The sequence below is a fragment of the Beta vulgaris genome, chromosome 5, assembly GCF_026745355.1.
Source record: "Beta vulgaris subsp. vulgaris cultivar EL10 chromosome 5, EL10.2, whole genome shotgun sequence".
Taxonomy (NCBI): Eukaryota; Viridiplantae; Streptophyta; class Magnoliopsida; order Caryophyllales; family Amaranthaceae; genus Beta; species Beta vulgaris.
In genome coordinates this window covers 56,144,773-56,163,882 of record NC_079206.1, presented here as the reverse complement: position 1 = coordinate 56,163,882, position 19,110 = coordinate 56,144,773, and the positions used below count along the sequence as shown (strand labels likewise).

The following is a 19,110-nucleotide window of genomic DNA, read 5'->3' as shown; positions in this document are numbered from 1 at the left end:
ACATTTGTTTAGAGTTATGGGAAGTAATAATTAGAGTTAAAGCAATGTCTGTATAGAATCACACCAAATCTTTTTTAAGAGTTTATAGGAGCTAGTCATTAGAGTTACACCAACATTTCGAGTTGTAATAGTAATTAGAGTTATAACAATATTTGTTTGGAGTTATAGAAGTAGTAATTAGAGTTATATCTACACTTGTTCAGAGTTATAGGAACTACTAACTAGAGTTATGTCAAGACTTATATTCATGGTATTGTAATTACATTTGCAACTTAATAGCCTGTTAGCTTAATCGGTAAGTATTATGTGTGCAAATACAACTCTCGTATCCTTTATTTGTTAAGCTTCAAGTACTTCTTAGTTAAATGATCTTGTTACGTTTTTAGGATGTAATTTTGCTCTTCAACCGATAAGGTGGTAACAGATTAAAAAAAATGACACTAGTTTCAGTCAAGATAATGACGATTTTCAATTTTGGTTTTAGTATACATGAGTGTTATTGTACTAAATTCTTCTCCTTTATGTTTAGTAATCTATCATTTCATAGCCTATGTGGGATTCGAACCCACATCTTGTGCATAGCACAATGCTCTACCATTTGAACTAATAGACCTTAAAGTACGAGTGAAACCACACACACAATACTTACTTTTTCTTTATTCTATTATCTGCTTTTTGAAGCTTCATTTGAGCTTATTATATAAAAAGAACATACATCTCCTACATATTGGAAGTACTAGAGCTAAAAGAATCAAACATTACTCCATAGGCTTATACCATGGTGGAGCAATTTATCTACAAAATTAGCAAAGGTAATAGAAAAAGGACATCAAAGAACATTGGTGCTTACATGATCCCACAAAAGAAATAACAAAGACATCTAAGACTCTTAGTATGATAGATTAACTTCATTGGACAAATTGATAGATTATGTAGATCAATTCATGATCCTGAGCAACAAAGCTAATATTTGATTTCAAAGAACCCTTAATGATTAGAGCTCAATTCTTAGCTAAATGAGATGTATCATTTTCTTTCTACCTTCATCAACCCCAGAATTATATATATACTTCCTCCGTTTCTTTTTACTTGCAACGGTTTGACTTTCGCACTATTCACCAACTCTACTTAGGTTATGTTTGGTGATTTATAGTTAAGGAAAAACATATTCATGTGGGATCTTATTAGATTCGTCTGAATGTATATTTTCTGAATATATACTTTTTATAATTTTTATTTATCGGTAATTAAACTTACGGATTATTGAAATTATGCATTGGCAAGCGTGAAAGTCAAACTGTTGCAAGTAAAAAGAAACAGAGGAAGTATAAGAGAAGATAATAAGAGAAGAATGGAATTTTTGGAGACTCTCTCTCCTCAAGGCTGCTGTCTTTTTTCTTTTTCCAAAATAGTAGCTTTTAGGAAGCTTTTAAACCCCGCACAAAACGTGGCCCCAAACCGACATAAGCATCGCGAGGCACAAAATTGCCTGGGCACAAGGGTCGCGAGTCACGACATATATCGCGAGGTGCGAAGGCAGGGGTCGAGAGTCGCGAGATTCTTTGCGGGTCGCGAGCTGCTGGCTTGGCTTACGATGCGGCTTATCTGTTGGCTTCGAGCGCTGCATTGTTGTGCTAAGCCTCGCTGCTTGGCAGACTTAGTGCTTGCGGGCAGCGACAGCTTGACTAGAACTTGTGGCGATGCTTGGCTAGTGAAACGATGTTGTGGAGTTGTTCCAACCACTCATGCTTCTAGGAGCTCGGAACTTACAACTTTAACAATAATTAATGTACAAAATTCCGAACTTCCGCTAAGAGCTAAATAAAACACAAATGTTAACAATTACAATCAAACCCCCTAGCAAAATGCACCCAAAAACATCATAAAAACATCGTACAACTTGAGCATATCACTAGTCTAAATCTCTCCAAATCAATCAAAACAAATAAGCATGGCTACATGACTCTTAATTACCATAGTTCCATATACAAAAGCATACATTTTCCCTTTTATCTTTGGGGGCTGCACTTTATACTTGCTAAATTAAAGCATATAAGCATTTACTTGAATCTAACAGAACTCATGTCTTTCCTGGTCCTTCACCATGATTGCTTCCTTACCTTCTCCACCCTTCTCCTCCATTACGTAATCTTTTCCATTGACAACAAGTTCATATTGTGTTCTCTAATAGTTAATGAAGAACAATAAGGAAAGGGGGAGAAAATAGATAACATGAAAAAGAAGTGCAATCCGAATAAATTTAGATTTTAGAGAAAGGAACACATATGTGGGTTTTATGAGAGATAGAAACGCACATAAACTTCAACTACTAATTCCTATAACTCTAATCAAACGTTGGCCTAACTCCAAGTACAAGTTCTTGTAACTCTAACTATTAGTCTATTTAACTCTAATCAAATATTGACATAACTCTAACTAATACTTCCTAGAACTCCAATGAAATGCTTATATAACTCTAATTACTAAATTATATAATTCAAATCAAACATTGGCATAACTCCAAACCCAAATTCCTATAACTCTAAAACATTGGCGTAACTCCAAGTGTAAGTACCTATAACACTAATTTACTGTTTTCATAACTAACTAAGAGTGGATATAACTCTAATCAAATATTGACATACCTCTTAGTACTATTTCTTATAACTTCTATGAACTGCCTTTGTAACTCTTACTGATGTTACTAACGTCGGCGATAAGAGTAGTATCATAGGAAGCAACCAAAATCGAATCGGATTGAACTGAAAAATCAAACCACAAACGAATCGCAAGACCTAGAATTCATCGATAAAATAAGTAATTGGAATTAAAATTAAAATTAAAACCAAACTATTAAACATAGGCATAAAATTAAATGCATCCACATTTACCATGACGATGATAACTTATCACATATATAAGACAAAAGGTTACACAACAATACTCAAATATCAATAAAAGAAAATATTTTTGCAAACTAATGTTCACCCTCTAATTCGTTCAGGAAGCAAGAAGAGACAAGGCTTAATTCAACAAGTAAAGAAGCTAATTTTTCACGACTTCAGTTGAGAAATTTCAAGGATTTTGATTTTGATAAGTTCAGTTGATAAATTTCGTAGATAATTCTTATCACCACTATTCAATTAGATAATTGTTTTGTTCTTGGGTTTATAATATAAGAAATACCAAGAAGATTTCAGGAATCAACTTATCACCACTATTCAATTAGATAATTCTTTTGTTCTTGGGTTCATAATATAATTTCACAGCAATAACAAAAATAATAAAAAAAATTAATATGAACCCGGTGCACACTAATTAGTGTGCACCCAATCCATATCACGTGAGTTTAGGATAGTGTATATTGATATGATATAGTGTATGTTAAAATGATATAGTGTATGTTAAAATGATATAGTGTACCTATGTATAAGTGATATGTACCTATGTATAATATAGTATATCTATTTTTGATATAGTGTATCTATTTTTGATATAGTGTATGTTTCTGTAATGCGTTTAAGTAAATATTTTCCTATAGGATATAGTGTACCTAGTTATGATATAGTGTACCTCTGTATGATATAGTGTACGTAGTTATGATATTGTGTATCTATTTTTGATATAGTGTACCTATGTATCATATAGTGTATGTATTTTTGATATAGTGTATAACAGTATAAGTAAGTACTTTTTAACCGGTCACGTGCCTGGGCCTGGTCCACGCTATTTTTAGTGTAAACCAGGTCCATGCAAGACGGATTGTTGTCTGCAACTATTTAAGTAATCTTTGATCTTGAGTGTCGAATTGTAGACGAAATTCACTCAATTAGTATTGCAAAGGACAAAAAAATAGTTTGTGAAATTACCTAGAACCGTCGAAATATAGCAGAGAGGAGAGAGGAGAGAGGGGAAAGAGGAGAGAGGCAGTAGGTTATGATTTTAAAATTTGGGATTTTAATTCTTTTAAGTTTTTAATCTTGGCCCTTCAATAAGACATGATCTAAGGATTAGATTTTCTTCTCACTTCTCATATAAAACTCCTTTCTCACATGAACTCAATTATATATATATATTGCGAAATCCTTTGAACGATATTCTTGCTATCTAATAACTTTTGTTTTTTTAATGAAAGATTGCTATCTAATAATTAAATTATTCATATGGAGCATTAAATTACACATATAAGAACTTAACTGAAATAAACGCAAATAAAATATTTAAATATTAAACAAAGTGATATGTTGAACAAAAAAAACTTCAAAATAGAAATAATACTATACGTTTAAGAGACTATACTTGATTATTAAAATACTAATCTACGCTCTATACTAACTAAAAATAATATATTTTCAGAGTCAAGGAAATAAAATATAAAACATTAAATAATAACTAAATAAAAAAAAAATCACTAATGTGCTTGAGTGAGTTGCTCCTTGGTAAGTTTGACCAAAATAAAACCAAGCTTTCTCTGTTGACCATGTCTAAAAGCCCATACTTGAAGATAATTTCCTTCTTCGAGGCTAATTTTCTCGACCACCTCATTCCAACGGCTTTGCAGCACACAATTCCATTTATTCGTCGGATTCAGTTGCTGAGGAAGAGGCCACCTTCTCAAACTCAAACTCATGGTCTCGATATCTCTTGTTTGTAGTAAAACAGTCACGTCGTCCATTTTTCCACAGCCATTAAAAACTTGATTTTCTTCCTCCGCGGTGAGGATCCCTTTCCCCTGTATTTTTGTCCTAGAAATCTGAAATCGTGCTTGATTTGTAGCGACATCAGAGTAATAGACATATTTTTGGATGACTAGTTTTGGCGGATCATCACCTCCACCTAAACGATGTACTTCTTGAAGGAGCTCATTCGGAATATTTGGAGGTTCCGAATCCGCCAAAAGAAGATTTTCTGTACTAGGTCTTGGCCTTCTTTCTCTCCTTGCTGGTTGCCTTTCGACAACAGGCATATTATTATTACTATCACTTTCACTATCATCACTATCACTATTATCAGGTGCTGCCGAATATGCGGGAGTGGTACAAATTTCGGCTGAGCTTAATGGGACAATATCGATATTGACCCCAAATAATCTTAAAACTTGTGATTGTTTTCCTTCCATTGTAAATTTTCTAATACTATATATGTTGCTCGATCAAATCGCTCTTTAGAGTTTGAGTTTGGATCATACAAATTATGTGAGGAGAGTTTAGGAGAGTAATGGCCTATTTATAAGAATTCAACAAATCTAATCCTAGTTGCTGTTGAAGTACGTAGCAAATATAATCCGAGTTCTCTAAGGACAACAATACTAATGGCAATGTAGTTGAAATACGATCGGAGTTTGTAATGTTTGAAAATTAGTTTCTAGTAGTTGAAGTAGAGTCTAGAGAGGGAGTTTATTATGCACCAAAAGAAATTAAAAAGAAAAAATATATATATGAAAATTGGAAATAAAATCCGATTTCTGTAGGAACAATAATAATCCGAAGCCTAAATGTAGTTGAAGTAGGATTGGAGTTTGTACTGTTTGAAAATCAGTTTATAGTTTCTGGTCTGTTTATTTTGGCAATCATCTGCTAGCAATATAATCTTGGGTTTTTTGTCAGAAAGGACCTAATAAAATACAAATTTTGTGGGGGAAGGATCTAATAAATTTCTTTTTGTCAAAAAAGACCTAATAAAATACTTCCGATTGTGAACATGAACCACTTTATGAATTTCCGGCCAAATTTACCATTTATCGACGTTGACCTTTTTTTTAACCCCTAGTTGACGCTTTAATGTTCTGTTCCTATTTTAAATCCAATGGGATGCAAATTCTTTAGATGGGTGGATGATGAGATGACAGAATGGCAACGAATTGTGATTAATGATCTTGTTGATGAGAAGAAGTTTTTGTTGAATGAGTTGAAGGTGGTAAAGCAAGAAAAGACTTTGATGAAGGCCGACAAACTAAAAGTTGAAGCATAATTTGAGAAGTTGAAGTTGAAATTAAAGATGAAGAAGGAGAAGGTTAAGCCAATAGGAACATTAAGTTTGGGGATTCAATAGGGATTTGTGTGCTCTAAAATAGAAACAGAACATTAAAGATTCAACTAGGGGTAAAAAAAGGTCAACGCCGGTAAATGGTAAATTTGGCCGGAAATTCATAAAGTGGTTCCTGTTCAGAGTGTTCACAATCGAAAGTATTTTATTAGGTCCTTTTTGACAAAATTTTTTTTATTAGGTCTTCCCCACAAAACTTGTATTTTATTAGGTCCTTTCTGACAAAAAATCCTATAATCTTAGATCAAGTGACCAAAATGCGTTATTGATGTTCCTATTTCAAGCCATATTTAAATGATGCTTCTGAAAGTTCTTCAGTATGGGCAAAAATTTACATATCTTCTGATTATATTTTAGTGATTTTTTGATCATCTTACACTGTCAAGTGTCATCAGCAGAATCCATATTGTGGGTTAAAATCTATCTTAACTTGTTGTATTTGGGAATTGGAATTATTGGATCTTATTACTATTTTAATTTATCATTATAGAATTAAGCATCTACTCTGATAACTCATAAACTAATTAAATTACTCAACATCACATGAAAACCAGTGTTCACTAACAAGTAAGAACAAACGAGGATCCAAACATAAACATGCCTAACTTTCACTAACAAGTAGAATAATTAAGCATCTATATACTCTAATAACTCATAAACTAATTAACCAAATTAGTCAACATCACATATAAACTAGTGCTCACTGACGAGTAAGAAGAAGCGGTAATCCAAGCATAAACATGTGATGCTTCAACTTTCACTTCTCAGCAACATGAACTTTGAGGGTGTGATTCTTGCCACTAAGGTGCTGCTTCAAAGAAAACTCATTCATGCACCAAATGTCACACAAATTACAGTACAGTCTACTATTATCATTCGTGCATCCGATTTCCTTGCCTTTTTTCACCTGAGCTTTGTGCTTTTGACCCATAATATGCATCTGATAATTAGCATAAGAAGTGCTATGAACTTCACACACCTCACAAAATAGCTTCTGCACCTTACTAGTATGATTATTAGCCTGAAACTGATGAGTAGGTGCCTCTTTCCTTTTGTGGCTAGAGTTGTCTATAGTAGGCTTTAACATCCTGCGTGGCGAAGGGGTGGGTAATAAACCAGGCCTTGCACCAGTAGTCAAGCCAACATGTGATGACTTCGGCCATGGAAGGGAACCTGAGCTTTGAGGCCTCATGTATGGACGTGGAGCTACTATCATAGATTGTGGCCGCGGGTCTGCCTGTGACGGAAAAAAGGGTTTTGGCAGTAAACTTGGGCCTCGAGCTGAGAGTGGAGTTCGGCTCAGCATTGTTCTAGGCCTTGGACCAGGTTGCAGGATTGGTGATGGGGATGGCTTGTGACTTGTACTAGGTGATGGATGCTTGCTTACCATGGGAGGCCTTGAGTTCGGAATTTGGCCCTGTCCTGTCCCTGAAGTTGGCCACGGAACTGGCATTGATGTTTGCTGCAAGGCTTACATAATTAGTTAATCAAACGGTATACTTAATCAATTATGTTACAGGTATAAGCATTTAAAAACATGCATCATATTTGGCAGATTATTATGTTATGTAACATAAAATTTAGTTTACAATATATATTAGCAAGGTTACTAACAAGAAGTTTATGAAACATAGATTTCTTACAGTTGGAGGTGGAGGGAGTTTTTTGGATTCACTCTTTTGAATCAGCTGCATCAATTCCAACTGTTTTAGATACGCCATCTCCCTCTTGATCGCGAGCTCAGGTGACATTACATACTTACCCCTTTCGCTATGCATTTTGCTGTTCTTCCCTTCCCTGATCTCCAACTATTTAAGTGATATCTCAGAAACAGAAAACATAAAATGGAAGGAGAGATTGAGAAAAGTAAAATTGAAGTGTCTTTGTAAGTTGTAAAGAGCTGCTTTTAAACTTGTAGGATCAGTAACATATTATTCTTATGAAGAACATGGAGTTTATTCTTGTCAATGTCTCTGTACTTTATTCCCTCCTGCAAAGTCATGACCTTATATCCATGTTAATTGTGTGAGTTAAAAAAAAAATAGCCTCTATACTCATTATATTAGAATTGAATCAGATGTACTCCTATGCCTTTATCTTACATACATATGGTTCTATAATAGAATATACTCCAGTTAGAAATTTAGAATATAGTACAAGTGCACAACTGCTAGTTTTTCTAGTGCCAGGGTTAGTAGGCACTAGGCAGGAACTTGATCATTAACTGTGCAAAGAAATTTGTTTAAATGATTTGGCCAGTTACTTGTTGATAATGAAGCCTTTGGAAAGGTTCAAAAGATGATGGTGTTGGCTTGTTACTCCCCAATTTGATTTTAATAGTAACGAGTAATGGGTATAGTACTATTTTAAGATGTTCGGAAAAATTTGTCACCTTTTAAAGATAAATTAGTTATTAGGCCCGGGCTATGCCCCAGGTAAGAAAAAAATTCATTTATTAATATAATGCTTTACAATAATAACACTAAATATAACTTAGCATAGTGGTTAGAATTTTAGTATATGTACTTAGGTTGGGACAATGTGACAACTCAGTGTGAAGAAAAAAAAATATTAGTAACTTTTTGAGATAGTCTAAAGAAGATTTTTCATTGGTGCAAATATCATCTATAAGATACTTGATTCCACATTCTAAAAAGCAATAAAATATAGATAAGAATTTTTAACATAGAACCATCAATTAATCTTATTGATTAATAATGAGAAAGCTCTTATATGCACTAAGTTAGCACTTCTTAAGTTTTAACATCTGAAGATCCTCGTATGCAGAAAACAACACCCCCAAAGTCTCAATGTATTCACACTTTTTCATGAAACCATGTTGCCATGACCCATGTACTATATTGTTCCTAATTAACAAGCATCACTGATAGTACCCAAACCCCAGGACGAAACATGAGTTTTCCACGTTCCGAAAACGGCCTAGATGACAGCTTGAGCTCTTTTCTGGGCAGCATGTAGTTTAAGAATGTGGTTCTTGCCATCAAGATGCAGCCTGAAAGAACTCTCATCAGTGCACCAAATCCTACACAACTCACAATATTTCTGCTGTTTTTTTGGAGCCTGTTGCTGAGATATTTCACCTGAAACTTTGTTATTTTTAACATCTTTTAACTTTGCCTTATGCTTGTGACCCATGAAGTGCATCCTCAGATTCAACTCACTACTACAGCCAACTTGACAAAGATTGCACCTCTAATGTTCCACCTCAACTTCTTGTGCCTTTCTCCTCTTTTGATTATATATGATGATGAGTTGGGCCTCGTCTTGAACGTGGGCCTTGAGATACTGGAGGCCTCATAAGAGGAGTTGAGCCAATAGTTGTTGGGCCTTGATGTTGTGAGATGGGTATTTGTAGCGGAGGTGGAACTGGGCTAGGCCCAAAATATGGCCATGGAGTTGTATTGGAAGTCGGCCTAATGGTTAGACGTGGACTTGGAGTTGGAGTTTGCAATGCTGCCCTTGGACGAGTTTGTACTAGAATTGGAATTGGAGTTGGCACTAGCGTTACCCTTAGAGCTTGCCCTGGAGTTGGTGTTAGTACCTGTTGAACCAAACCCGAATCCAAATTAGCTAACAGATTTAATCTAACAAACATGTTAAGCAACCATCAAAGAGACGAGGTTATTGTTCGTTAGAAGGAAAGATAATCAAGTCGCGGATGCATTATCGCGTAGATGTAGGAGTAGATGATCTTAATGTAATTCATCAGATTCCCGTACCCCCTGATTATTGTATGGAGCTTTTAGACTCGGATTGTAATAGACTATTTGCCATGACTATTTAATATAATGTTACCGCTTGTTCAACAAAAAAAAAAATACAGATGACCTGATGTAAGGTCTATCTGGTCCAATGGAATACATTTTCAATCCGAAAATGATTTTTCAAAAGAATACACGGTTATAAAATAGTTTTCCTATGTTTTGTTGGTTCTTGAAAATAAAACTTAGATTGTAGGAGAAAATTTATAAGTAAAAAGTGAATCCATGGAAGGATATATAGAAAGAGCAAAGCTAAACTTTAAAGGATTAGAAAGTAATAGTATTTGACATTCTTTGCTTGACAAAGGAATAAGCTCTCTATCTTTGGGAAAACTATTTTATACCTTGAAAATACTATTTTCTATCATTAACATATCAAACAAAATAAAGTAGAAAATCACATATATAGGCGTGTTCGGCACAACCTTTTAAGTAGATTTTAGTGTTTTGACTCGGTCAAAACACTAATTAAAGAAAATAGTAGTGTTTGGTAAGGTAGTGATGTAGGTAACTTTTAGTAGTATAAGTAGTGTTTTAGTAGTGTTTGTCAAAAACTACAATCTGTTACTTTTGAATTAGCGTTTAGTGATATATAAATTATATATTAAAGTTTTGTTTGAGTTTTTAAATAGTTATTTATAAACAGCTACTTTGACAGTTTTTTTTACCGAATATCAATATTTTACACCGATAGTTAAACACTTAACAGCGACACACCACATCTAAAAGCTACCATCACAAGTCCACAACTACTGTTGCCGAACACGCCAATAGGAAATTGTTTTCCTCTCAACCAAACACAATTTTAGAAATATAATAGTGTGTGGCATCTTGTAATTTAGAGTAGCACAACTTGTAGCTCAAATTTTAGCCCTTTATCCATGCCTTAGATGTTATTCAAATTGTGAACTTGAAATTTATACATAACGCTTGTTAATGTACATTCACATATTACACATTTTGTTGCTTAGAGTCTGTTCTCCCCAGCTTATTTTCAGTTCAGTTCAATTCAGTTCAGTTCAGATCAGTTCAGTTATGTTCAGCTCTTGACAATACTTTTACTCTCACATATCACCATTCATTTCAGTTCAGTTCAATTCAGTTTAGTTCAGTTCAATTCAATTCAGTTCAGTTCAGATCAGTTCAGTTTAGTTCAGTTCAATTAAGCTGTTTTATGCCGAAGAGAACAGACCCTTAGTTTTGTTTTATAAGTATCAGTATCTAACTCCCAACATAAGAATTCCAACTTTTATGGAGTACACAAATAATTTTTTGTTTAGGATATTTTCGTGAAAAAAATCGTATAATAAAAGTTGAAAATTTCAAAGAAAACGAAAATGTTACCTGAGAAGGCAGAGCTCCTATTTCAGCTCTGAGCTTTTTCCTGAAAGCCATCTCTCTTTGCATTGCCATATCTACTGTCATAACGTAATTTTTTCTGTCATTTGCCACTTTTCCCCTGCAATATTTCGTTTCATTCCAATTTCAACTTCACACATCCAAAATTTTGCATTCATTTCTGAATATGGACATATTCCTTTTAAAAAATTTCATTGCAACAACTTAAAAATCCTGTCTCTTTTTTTTTTTTCCTTTTTTCTCATCTTTTTTTCTTTTTCTCCAAAACTACTATATAAATTGTTGGAAATTAAATCATGGAGGGAATTGTTTTTTTTTTTTTGAGGGGATTGTTTACATAGGTATTTATTGTAGCTTTTCCCTTACTGGCTGCTGCAAATGACATTAGTTTTTTTGTTTTGACGGGTGCAAATGACATTAGTTAACAGAAGTTGACCCTTATTAATAAATAGTTCATGGTGTTAATAAGATATTATCAGTAAATGTAAAATGTTAAATATGGGGTGTTAAAGTTGTAAATGTACCAAATTCAAGTCACCGGAAATAATTTCCTATAATAGTGTTGTACCATTTTTTTTTAAAAAAAATGTTATAATTGTTAAAGGTGAATTATGTTTCAGTATCATAAATGATGAACCATTAGTAGTTCTTATGCTACCCTGATGGACAATCCTCGCTCCGCCGTTGTATGTATATGTATATAATGTATATGTGGTTTTACTTTGAGAATGTGAAGCATGCTGCATGCAGCAGTTTCTAATGTCTCTATTTGTATGACGCCGGAATTTGTAAATTGAGGTATCTATTTCCGGTAACTTGACACATCACCTCAGATTTAGGGCGTGTTCGGCGTTAGCTTTTCAACTAGCTTTTAGTGTTTTGACCAAGTCAAAACTGTCAGATAATGATAATCCCTTGATTAGGGTATTTCCATTAATTAAATATATATACTAGTACACACTAGGGTTACAAAGGGGTAAATAAGGGAACTAGAATATATACAAAATCTTTACATATTTACGTAGTCTAACACACCCCCGCAGTTGGAGCGGGAGGAGGACGGACGCTCAAACTGGAGCGAAAGTCAGAGAAGAGAGCCTTAGGAAGACCCTTGGTAAAGATGTCGGCGTACTGATACGCGGATGGAACATGAAGAACCCGAATGTGACCAAGAGCAACCTTCTCACGAACAAAGTGGATATCCATCTCTACATGTTTAGTGCGCTGGTGCTGGACAGGATTATGAGACATGTAAACGGCACTGACATTATCACAGTAGACGACGGTGGCTTTGGGTATAGGACAATGAAGCTCCAACAGAAGGTTGCGAATCCAACTACACTCAGCGACGACGTTGGCAACGCCGCGGTATTCAGCCTCTGCACTAGAACGAGAAAGAGTAGCTTGGCGCTTAGAGGACCAGGAGATTAAGTTATCACCAAGAAACACACAGTAGCCGGATGTAGAACGTCTTGTGTCAGGACACCCCCCCCAATCTGCATCGGTGTAGGAGACAAGACCAGAGGCAGGAGTAGAAGTGTAGTGCATGCCATACTCTAAAGTGCCCTTAAGGTAACGCAGAATACGTTTTAGGGCATGGAAATGATGCTCACGAGGATCATGCATAAAGAGACACACCTGCTGGACTGCATAAGAGATGTCGGGGCGAGTGAATGTAAGGTACTGGAGAGCACCGGCAAGCTGACGATATAGAGTAGGGTCCTTCATAGGAGGACCACTGGAGGCGCTGAGTTTGGCCTTAGTATCAACAGGTGTAGCACAGGGGTTACAGGAAGACATGTTAGCACGATCCAGGATTTCCTCGGCATATTTTTTCTGAGATAGGAACATGTGCTTCGAAGTACGGGTGACTGAAATACCAAGGAAATATGAGAGCGGGCCCAGATCAGTCATGGCAAACTCGGACCGGAGAAGAGAGATGATACGGGTCCGGAGAGAGGTGGTAGAGGTAGCCAAAATAATATCATCCACATACAGCAGGAGATAGGCCATCTCGGTGCCACGGCGAAATATAAAAAGTGAGGGATCACACTTGCTGCTCACAAAGCCAATGGACAAGAGATAAGTGGCAAATCGCTGGTACCAAGCCCGAGGTGCCTGCTTGAGACCATAGAGAGACTTTGAAGCAAACAAACCCCTTTGGATTAGTGGAGTCCTAAACCTGGAGGTTGAAACATATAAACCGTTTCCTGCAAATGACCATTAAGAAAGCATTTTTCACATCAAGTTGGTGAATAGACCACCGACGAGAGACAGCAAGACTCAGAACAGTGCGAATAGTGTTAGGCCGAACCACAGGACTAAAAGTCTCATCACAATCAACACCAACCTCCTGATTTTTTACCATTAACAACCAAGCGCGCTTTGTAGCGCTCAAGAGAACCATCAGACCTGTATTTATGTTTGAATAACCACATGCAACGAATAACATTGGCCCCCGGAGGGCGTTCCACTAGGGTCCAGGTGTCATTTTTAATTAACGCATTATATTCATCACACATGGCGGCTTTCCAGTTGGGATCCTGCAGGGCTTGGAGGTGGGAACGGGGTAAAGGGGAAATGGAGGGAGGAGTCTGAACATGAAAGAAGCGGTGGCCGCGATAGGGGTTAGGTTTGGTGATGCCGTTTTGGCTGCGAGTGATGATGGTGGTGGGCGGGTGAGTGGTGGTGGTGTGGTCGGGTGGGGGAGGGAGAGGTGAGGTGACAGACTCGGTGACAGGGGGGCTAGAGGGGGTGTCGGGGGTAGGGCTAGCAGGGGTGGAAGGTGCGGGTGAGGTGATGTGAGGGAGGGGGCTAGGGGGGGGGCTGGGCGGAGCAGGGGATGGGGAGTAATGTCGGTAGGGCGGGAGGGGGGGCGACGGGAAGGGACGGCGGAAGAAAGGTGGCGGTGGCAGGTGACGAAGGGTCGGGACGGGGCCGACTTGTCGTGAGGAAGTCGTAGTCCTGGAGGAGAGGAGAGTGGAGGGAAGAGTAGGGAAAAGTGGATTCATCAAAAGTGACGTGACGGGAAATGATGATTTTGCGAGAGGAGAGATCGAGACACCGATAGCCACGGTGGTTAGAGGGGTAGCCAAGGAAAATGCAAGGAGTAGAGCGTGGGCTAAGTTTGTGAGTCATGGTAGCACTAGTGTTAGGATAACAGAGGCACCCGAAAGTGCGGAGATGAGAATAGGAGGGGGCACGGTTATAGAGGAGGTGAAGAGGAGTGAGGAATTGGAGTGTTTTGGTAGGGCGGATGTTAAGGAGATATGTGGCCATGTGAAGAGCTTCAATCCAAAAGGAGGATGGAAGAGAAGCATGGAACAGGAGAGTGCGCACTATGTCATTGGTAGTGCGAATCATGCGTTCGGTTTGCCGTTTTGAGAAGAAGTGTATGGGCAAGAGTGGCGGAAGACAATACCATGAGTATCACAAAAGGATTGGAACTCCTTTTTAACATATTCAGTGCCATTGTCACATTGAATGGTTTTAATAGTAGAGTTGAATTGATTCTTAATGTGAGCAATGAAGGTGAGGAAGGTGGAGAAAACTTGAGATTTGCTTTTAAGAGGGAAAATCCAGAGATAGTGAGAATAATCATCCAAACATAACAAATAATAACGATAACCAGTGGGACTAATAATAGGGGAAGTCCACAAATCAGTATGAATGATAGCAAAAGGAGCAAACGTTTTATTATTAGAAGGGGAAAAAGGTAAACGACAATGTTTCCCTAATTGACAAGCATGACAAAGAGGGGTAGGGGAATTTTTATTACATTGAATGCATTTATGACTCCTAAGAAAATCTAATACGGCATCGCCAGGGTGGCCAAGCCGATTGTGCCAGGTGGAGGGAGAGAGAGCAGCAAAAACAGGAGGAGTTGTGTTTGAAGGAGTGGATAGTGGATATAAATCTCCAGAACTATTGCACCTCGTTAAGGTCGTCCCCGTCCTCAAATCCTTCACAGTAAAACCAAAAGGGTCAAATTCTATGGAAACATGATTGTCAGTAGTGAAACGACGGACAGATATCAGGTTTTTGACAATAGCAGGAGCATATTGGATATTATGTAATAGTAGAGGAGGGTGAGGGAGGGAAGGGTGGATGTGCTGGATCCTTTTACTGGAATTAATGTGCCATCACCAACCATAATATGAGAATTTAAATTGCGCCAATTAGAAATAACAGGGAGAATACCTGGATCATTCATAAGATGAGTGGAGGCGCCAGTGTCAAAAACCAGTTATCATCGGGCTGTTGAAGTGTCATGGCATTGAAGAGTTGGGGCAGCTCGGTAGGGACCAAGGAATCGCTCGCGGGGGCGAGGAAGGCCTGCTGGGGGGCAGGCAGTGGCGGGGCAGGAGGGCCAGGAGCTGGGCCAAGGAGGCCCGCATGTCGAGCAGCAGCAGATGGGCGGGGAGCAGCAGTAGAGGCCCGCGGTAGGTGAGCTGGGTATGGACTTGGCGGATAGGCCCAGTAGGAGTGCCATGGGGGGGGAGGGCCGTAGTATGGGTGAGATGGGTATGGCCCGTAGCCATAACTGGGCTGGGCAGCAGGCGGGGAGCACCACTGCCACGACCGCGACCACCCGTCCGGCCACCGCGCCCCGACTCGGGCGACCACCGGTACGGCCGCCACGGTGACCAGAAGAGGACGAGTGAGACGAAGGTGAACTGTCAGCGGCAAGGAGCACGGTGTTAGTGGAAGAGCCAATTTTCTTGGACTGATTCCGGCGGGTTTCTTCAAGAGCTATCATGGACCGTGCGTTTTGGAATGAAGGTAAGGGCTGAGATTGTTGAATAAATGTCGCCACGGTGTCGAATTCGTCGGTGAGGCCCGACACCAATTGAAGGACAAGTCGTTCTTCAGAGACCGAGTGGCCCAAACTCGATAATTGGTCGGCCGTGGATTTTAGCGATTGACAGTAGGCGGCGGAAGATGCAAAATCTTGCATTTTAATGGTACCAAACTGGTTTTCCAGATGAACAATTCGAGTGCCCTTGTTGTCTTGGAAAAGATCACGGAGTTTACCCCAAGCCACCATTGCCGTGGCCTTTTCATCAAGAATAGCATAGATTAGGTCCTCGTGGATGGTACCGTAAATCCATTGAAGAACAATGGAATCAAGACGACCCCAAAGATCGTCATCAACGTCACTAGGACGTGTAGCAGTAGAGTCAATATGATCCAGTACTTGGTAGGCGCGAGCCGTGTTGCGGAAGAGAGTGGCCCAAGCAGTGTATTGCGGTTTGTCCATGTTAAGGGTGATAGGAAGGGCATTTTTGTAGTTGAGATGGAGGGCAGGATGAAAGGGAGAAGGAGAGGAGGAAGGAGATGACTCCTTGGTAGGTCCGGTCATGGTGGCCGAAAGAGAGAGAGAAAGAAAAGAAGAAGGTGGCTAGGGTTAGGCTCTGATTACCATGTCAGATAATGATAATCCCTTGATTAGGGTATTTCCATTAATTAAATATATATACTAGTACACACTAGGGTTACAAAGGGGTAAATAAGGGAACTAGAATATATACAAAATCTTTACATATTTACGTAGTCTAACAAAAACACTAATTAAGTGTTTGGCATTGTAGAGGTGGGAGTAGTGTTTGGAGTTTGAAGTAGTGTTTAGATAGCTTTTGATAAACGTTACAATTAATAGCGTTCAAAAGCAAAAGTAGCGTTCTTCAATTTTTTTAACTTTTTTTTCCCAAAAAAAATACAAGAAATCCTTGAAATTCTCATCTTCTTCCTCGAGTTCGATGACAATGGAGGAAATTCTTGATTTTTCTTGCAAATCACCTCTTGGGGTTGGCTGAGGTGAGAGAAAACACGAGCGAAAAAGAACTCATCCATTGATGCCATTTCTGTTGTCGGGTTTTGCCGGCGTCGTTGACGACGGCGGAGTTGCTGGTTGTGATGGTGGTTCCAGCAGTGTGTCATCCATTGATAGATTAGAGGAGAGAGGCGGAGTGGTGGGCTTCAACGGTGGTGGTTTTTATTTTCTTCAACACTTGAAACCAATCAAACCCATAAAATTTAAGGCTAGAAATTACAAGAAAAAGAGTGTTGGAAGCTTCACTTCTAATTAAAAAGGGTAATTTGTGGAGCTATGATGAAGATGAAATAAATTGATTTGGTAATTTTGAGGGTTTTGTTGGCTTCCTTATATGAAACTCAGAAGGGGATTAGTTAGAAAGTTGGCAGAGTCAATGAATTTCAATCGTCTTATGCGAGATTGTTCAAATATTTGTGGATTTTTCTCCTTTTTTTTTTTGAAAGAAAAGGGATTTCATTAGTATTTCGCCAAACGGCACTTACAAGTCATTTCTGAAAAACATAAAATTCTAATAGAAATACATATCACCCTAGAAATGTAAACATCGCAGATTTGATTTAATTTTGCCTTAATAAAAATCTTCATCTGAAGCAATGCAATCTGTGAGTTCGCTCTGGTTCGGCATACGATCTGCAGATGCGGAAATTTTGGGATGAACGTACTCCAATAGTCTTCCATAATTTTACAGAAGTTGTGAAACCCTAATTCTTCATGTTGAATCTCGAACTTCAACCAATGAGAATAATTTCTCATACCTAAAAACAAAAGAACCATACTCACAACTCCCATAGGGGAGAAGGAGATTTCCAAAACAGAAACTAAAAACCCATAAAAGGGTATGAGAAAATCTCATAAAGAGATACTAATTTATTGAACAAAACAAGAAAATGAACTAAAAACTGAAAATAAAAGGGAAAAAGGGGCTTACCATGGATGAAAACATCCATGGCAACCCCCTAATTGATGAAGAAGGGGTAAGAGAGGCTAGGGTTTTAGAGAGAGAAAAGGAGAGGGGAGGCTATGAATATAGGCATGTCAACTTTTCGGTATTATGAGAAGGTTGTGGATTTTTCTCCTAAACTAATTGAATTAATAGAGAATCTATTGTTCTCCATTAAAGTGTATAATCTGCCATGTAGCATGAGTATTCTTTCTATTGTTCATCCCTGATTTGGAGCTCTTGGAACGTGCCACATCAATGAGATGTTGCAACTTGCATGCATAAGTTAGATAAATCAGTATTGTAAGAAGAATATTATACCTTCACATTTTAATGGTTATAAAAAATAACTAAATGTGTTGTAATAATTGCCTTAGAGTTGATATATTTTGTTAGTAGTAAAAAATTATTTAGATAGGAATAGATAGGTAAATTATTTTGGTAGAAATAAATAGTCATGTTATTGTTGATTAAATAATATATTATTTTTATCTCATACAATCTCGACAGCTACTTTTACCAAACACTTATATGTTAAACAGCTACTTAAATAGTTAAAAGCTGACAGCTACTAGTAGACAGCTAACAGCCACTCCGACAGCTAACAGCTACTACAACAACTACTTTTGCCGAACAGGCCCTTAAACATGCAAAATTTTCAAACAAAAAATGACTCTGAAAATTGGATGCTGTGCATCCATATCACAGTCCAAGTCACATGATTGAATTAGGATCAGGTCACAGGGATCGCATATGTGATATGTGCCCTGGAGTTGGAAATAAGGGTTTGACTTTTGTCACTGTCAATTTGATAAAATTACTCCCTGTCCCAAATTAGTTGCTACATTTTGACCGTAGGCACTTTCATGTCTTAATTTTGACTATCTTTTACTTCATATACATAAAGAAAAAACATAGTCATGTTGAATCTTGTTTGATTCATCCCAATTTGTATTTTCCAAATATATAATTTTTTCATATATGTAACTCAAGATATTGGTGTTTGAAGTTGCATCTCGTAAACAGTGAAAAAGCAAATGTAGTACTCCCTCCGCTTCATTTTCATTCTTTTTTAGTGTATTTTTTGACATCTTTAGCATTAAATAGGGTGGGAAAAAGGAAAAAAGTAGTACTTTTTGGTGAAAGAA

The 19,110-nt window shown here is 37.7% G+C and overlaps 2 protein-coding genes and 1 pseudogene across 2 annotated transcripts; all 3 read right to left on the bottom strand.

Annotated features, from left to right (window-relative positions):
- Positions 1-4,411: 4,411 nt before the first annotated feature.
- Positions 4,412-5,119, bottom strand: LOC104894079 (B3 domain-containing protein At1g05920-like). The gene has a single exon (XM_010680246.1). The coding sequence runs from the start codon at positions 5,117-5,119 to the stop codon at positions 4,412-4,414; it is 708 nt and encodes a 235-aa protein (XP_010678548.1).
- Positions 5,120-6,583: 1,464 nt separating this feature from the next.
- Positions 6,584-7,916, bottom strand: LOC104894078 (uncharacterized). Its single transcript, XM_010680244.4, has 2 exons — positions 7,689-7,916; positions 6,584-7,507 (listed from the first exon to the last, which is right to left on the bottom strand). The coding sequence occupies exons 1-2, from the start codon at positions 7,821-7,823 to the stop codon at positions 6,803-6,805; spliced, it is 840 nt and encodes a 279-aa protein (XP_010678546.1). The 5' UTR covers positions 7,824-7,916; the 3' UTR covers positions 6,584-6,802.
- A 4,170-nt stretch (positions 7,917-12,086) lies between these two features.
- LOC130591635 (uncharacterized mitochondrial protein AtMg00810-like) lies at positions 12,087-13,411 on the bottom strand (annotated as a pseudogene).
- Between the last annotated feature and the right edge of the window lie 5,699 nt (positions 13,412-19,110).

Bases quoted from the DNA above. Each gene is read 5' to 3' on its own strand.
- LOC104894079 (XM_010680246.1), bottom strand. From the start codon at position 5,119: ATGGAAGGAAAACAATCACAAGTTTTAAGATTATTTGGGGTCAATATC.
- LOC104894078 (XM_010680244.4), bottom strand. From the start codon at position 7,823: ATGCATAGCGAAAGGGGTAAGTATGTAATGTCACCTGAGCTCGCGATC. The intron at 7,508-7,688 runs GTAAGAAATCTA...TAAGCCTTGCAG, and splicing joins AACTCCCTCCACCTCCAACT to CAAACATCAATGCCAGTTCC.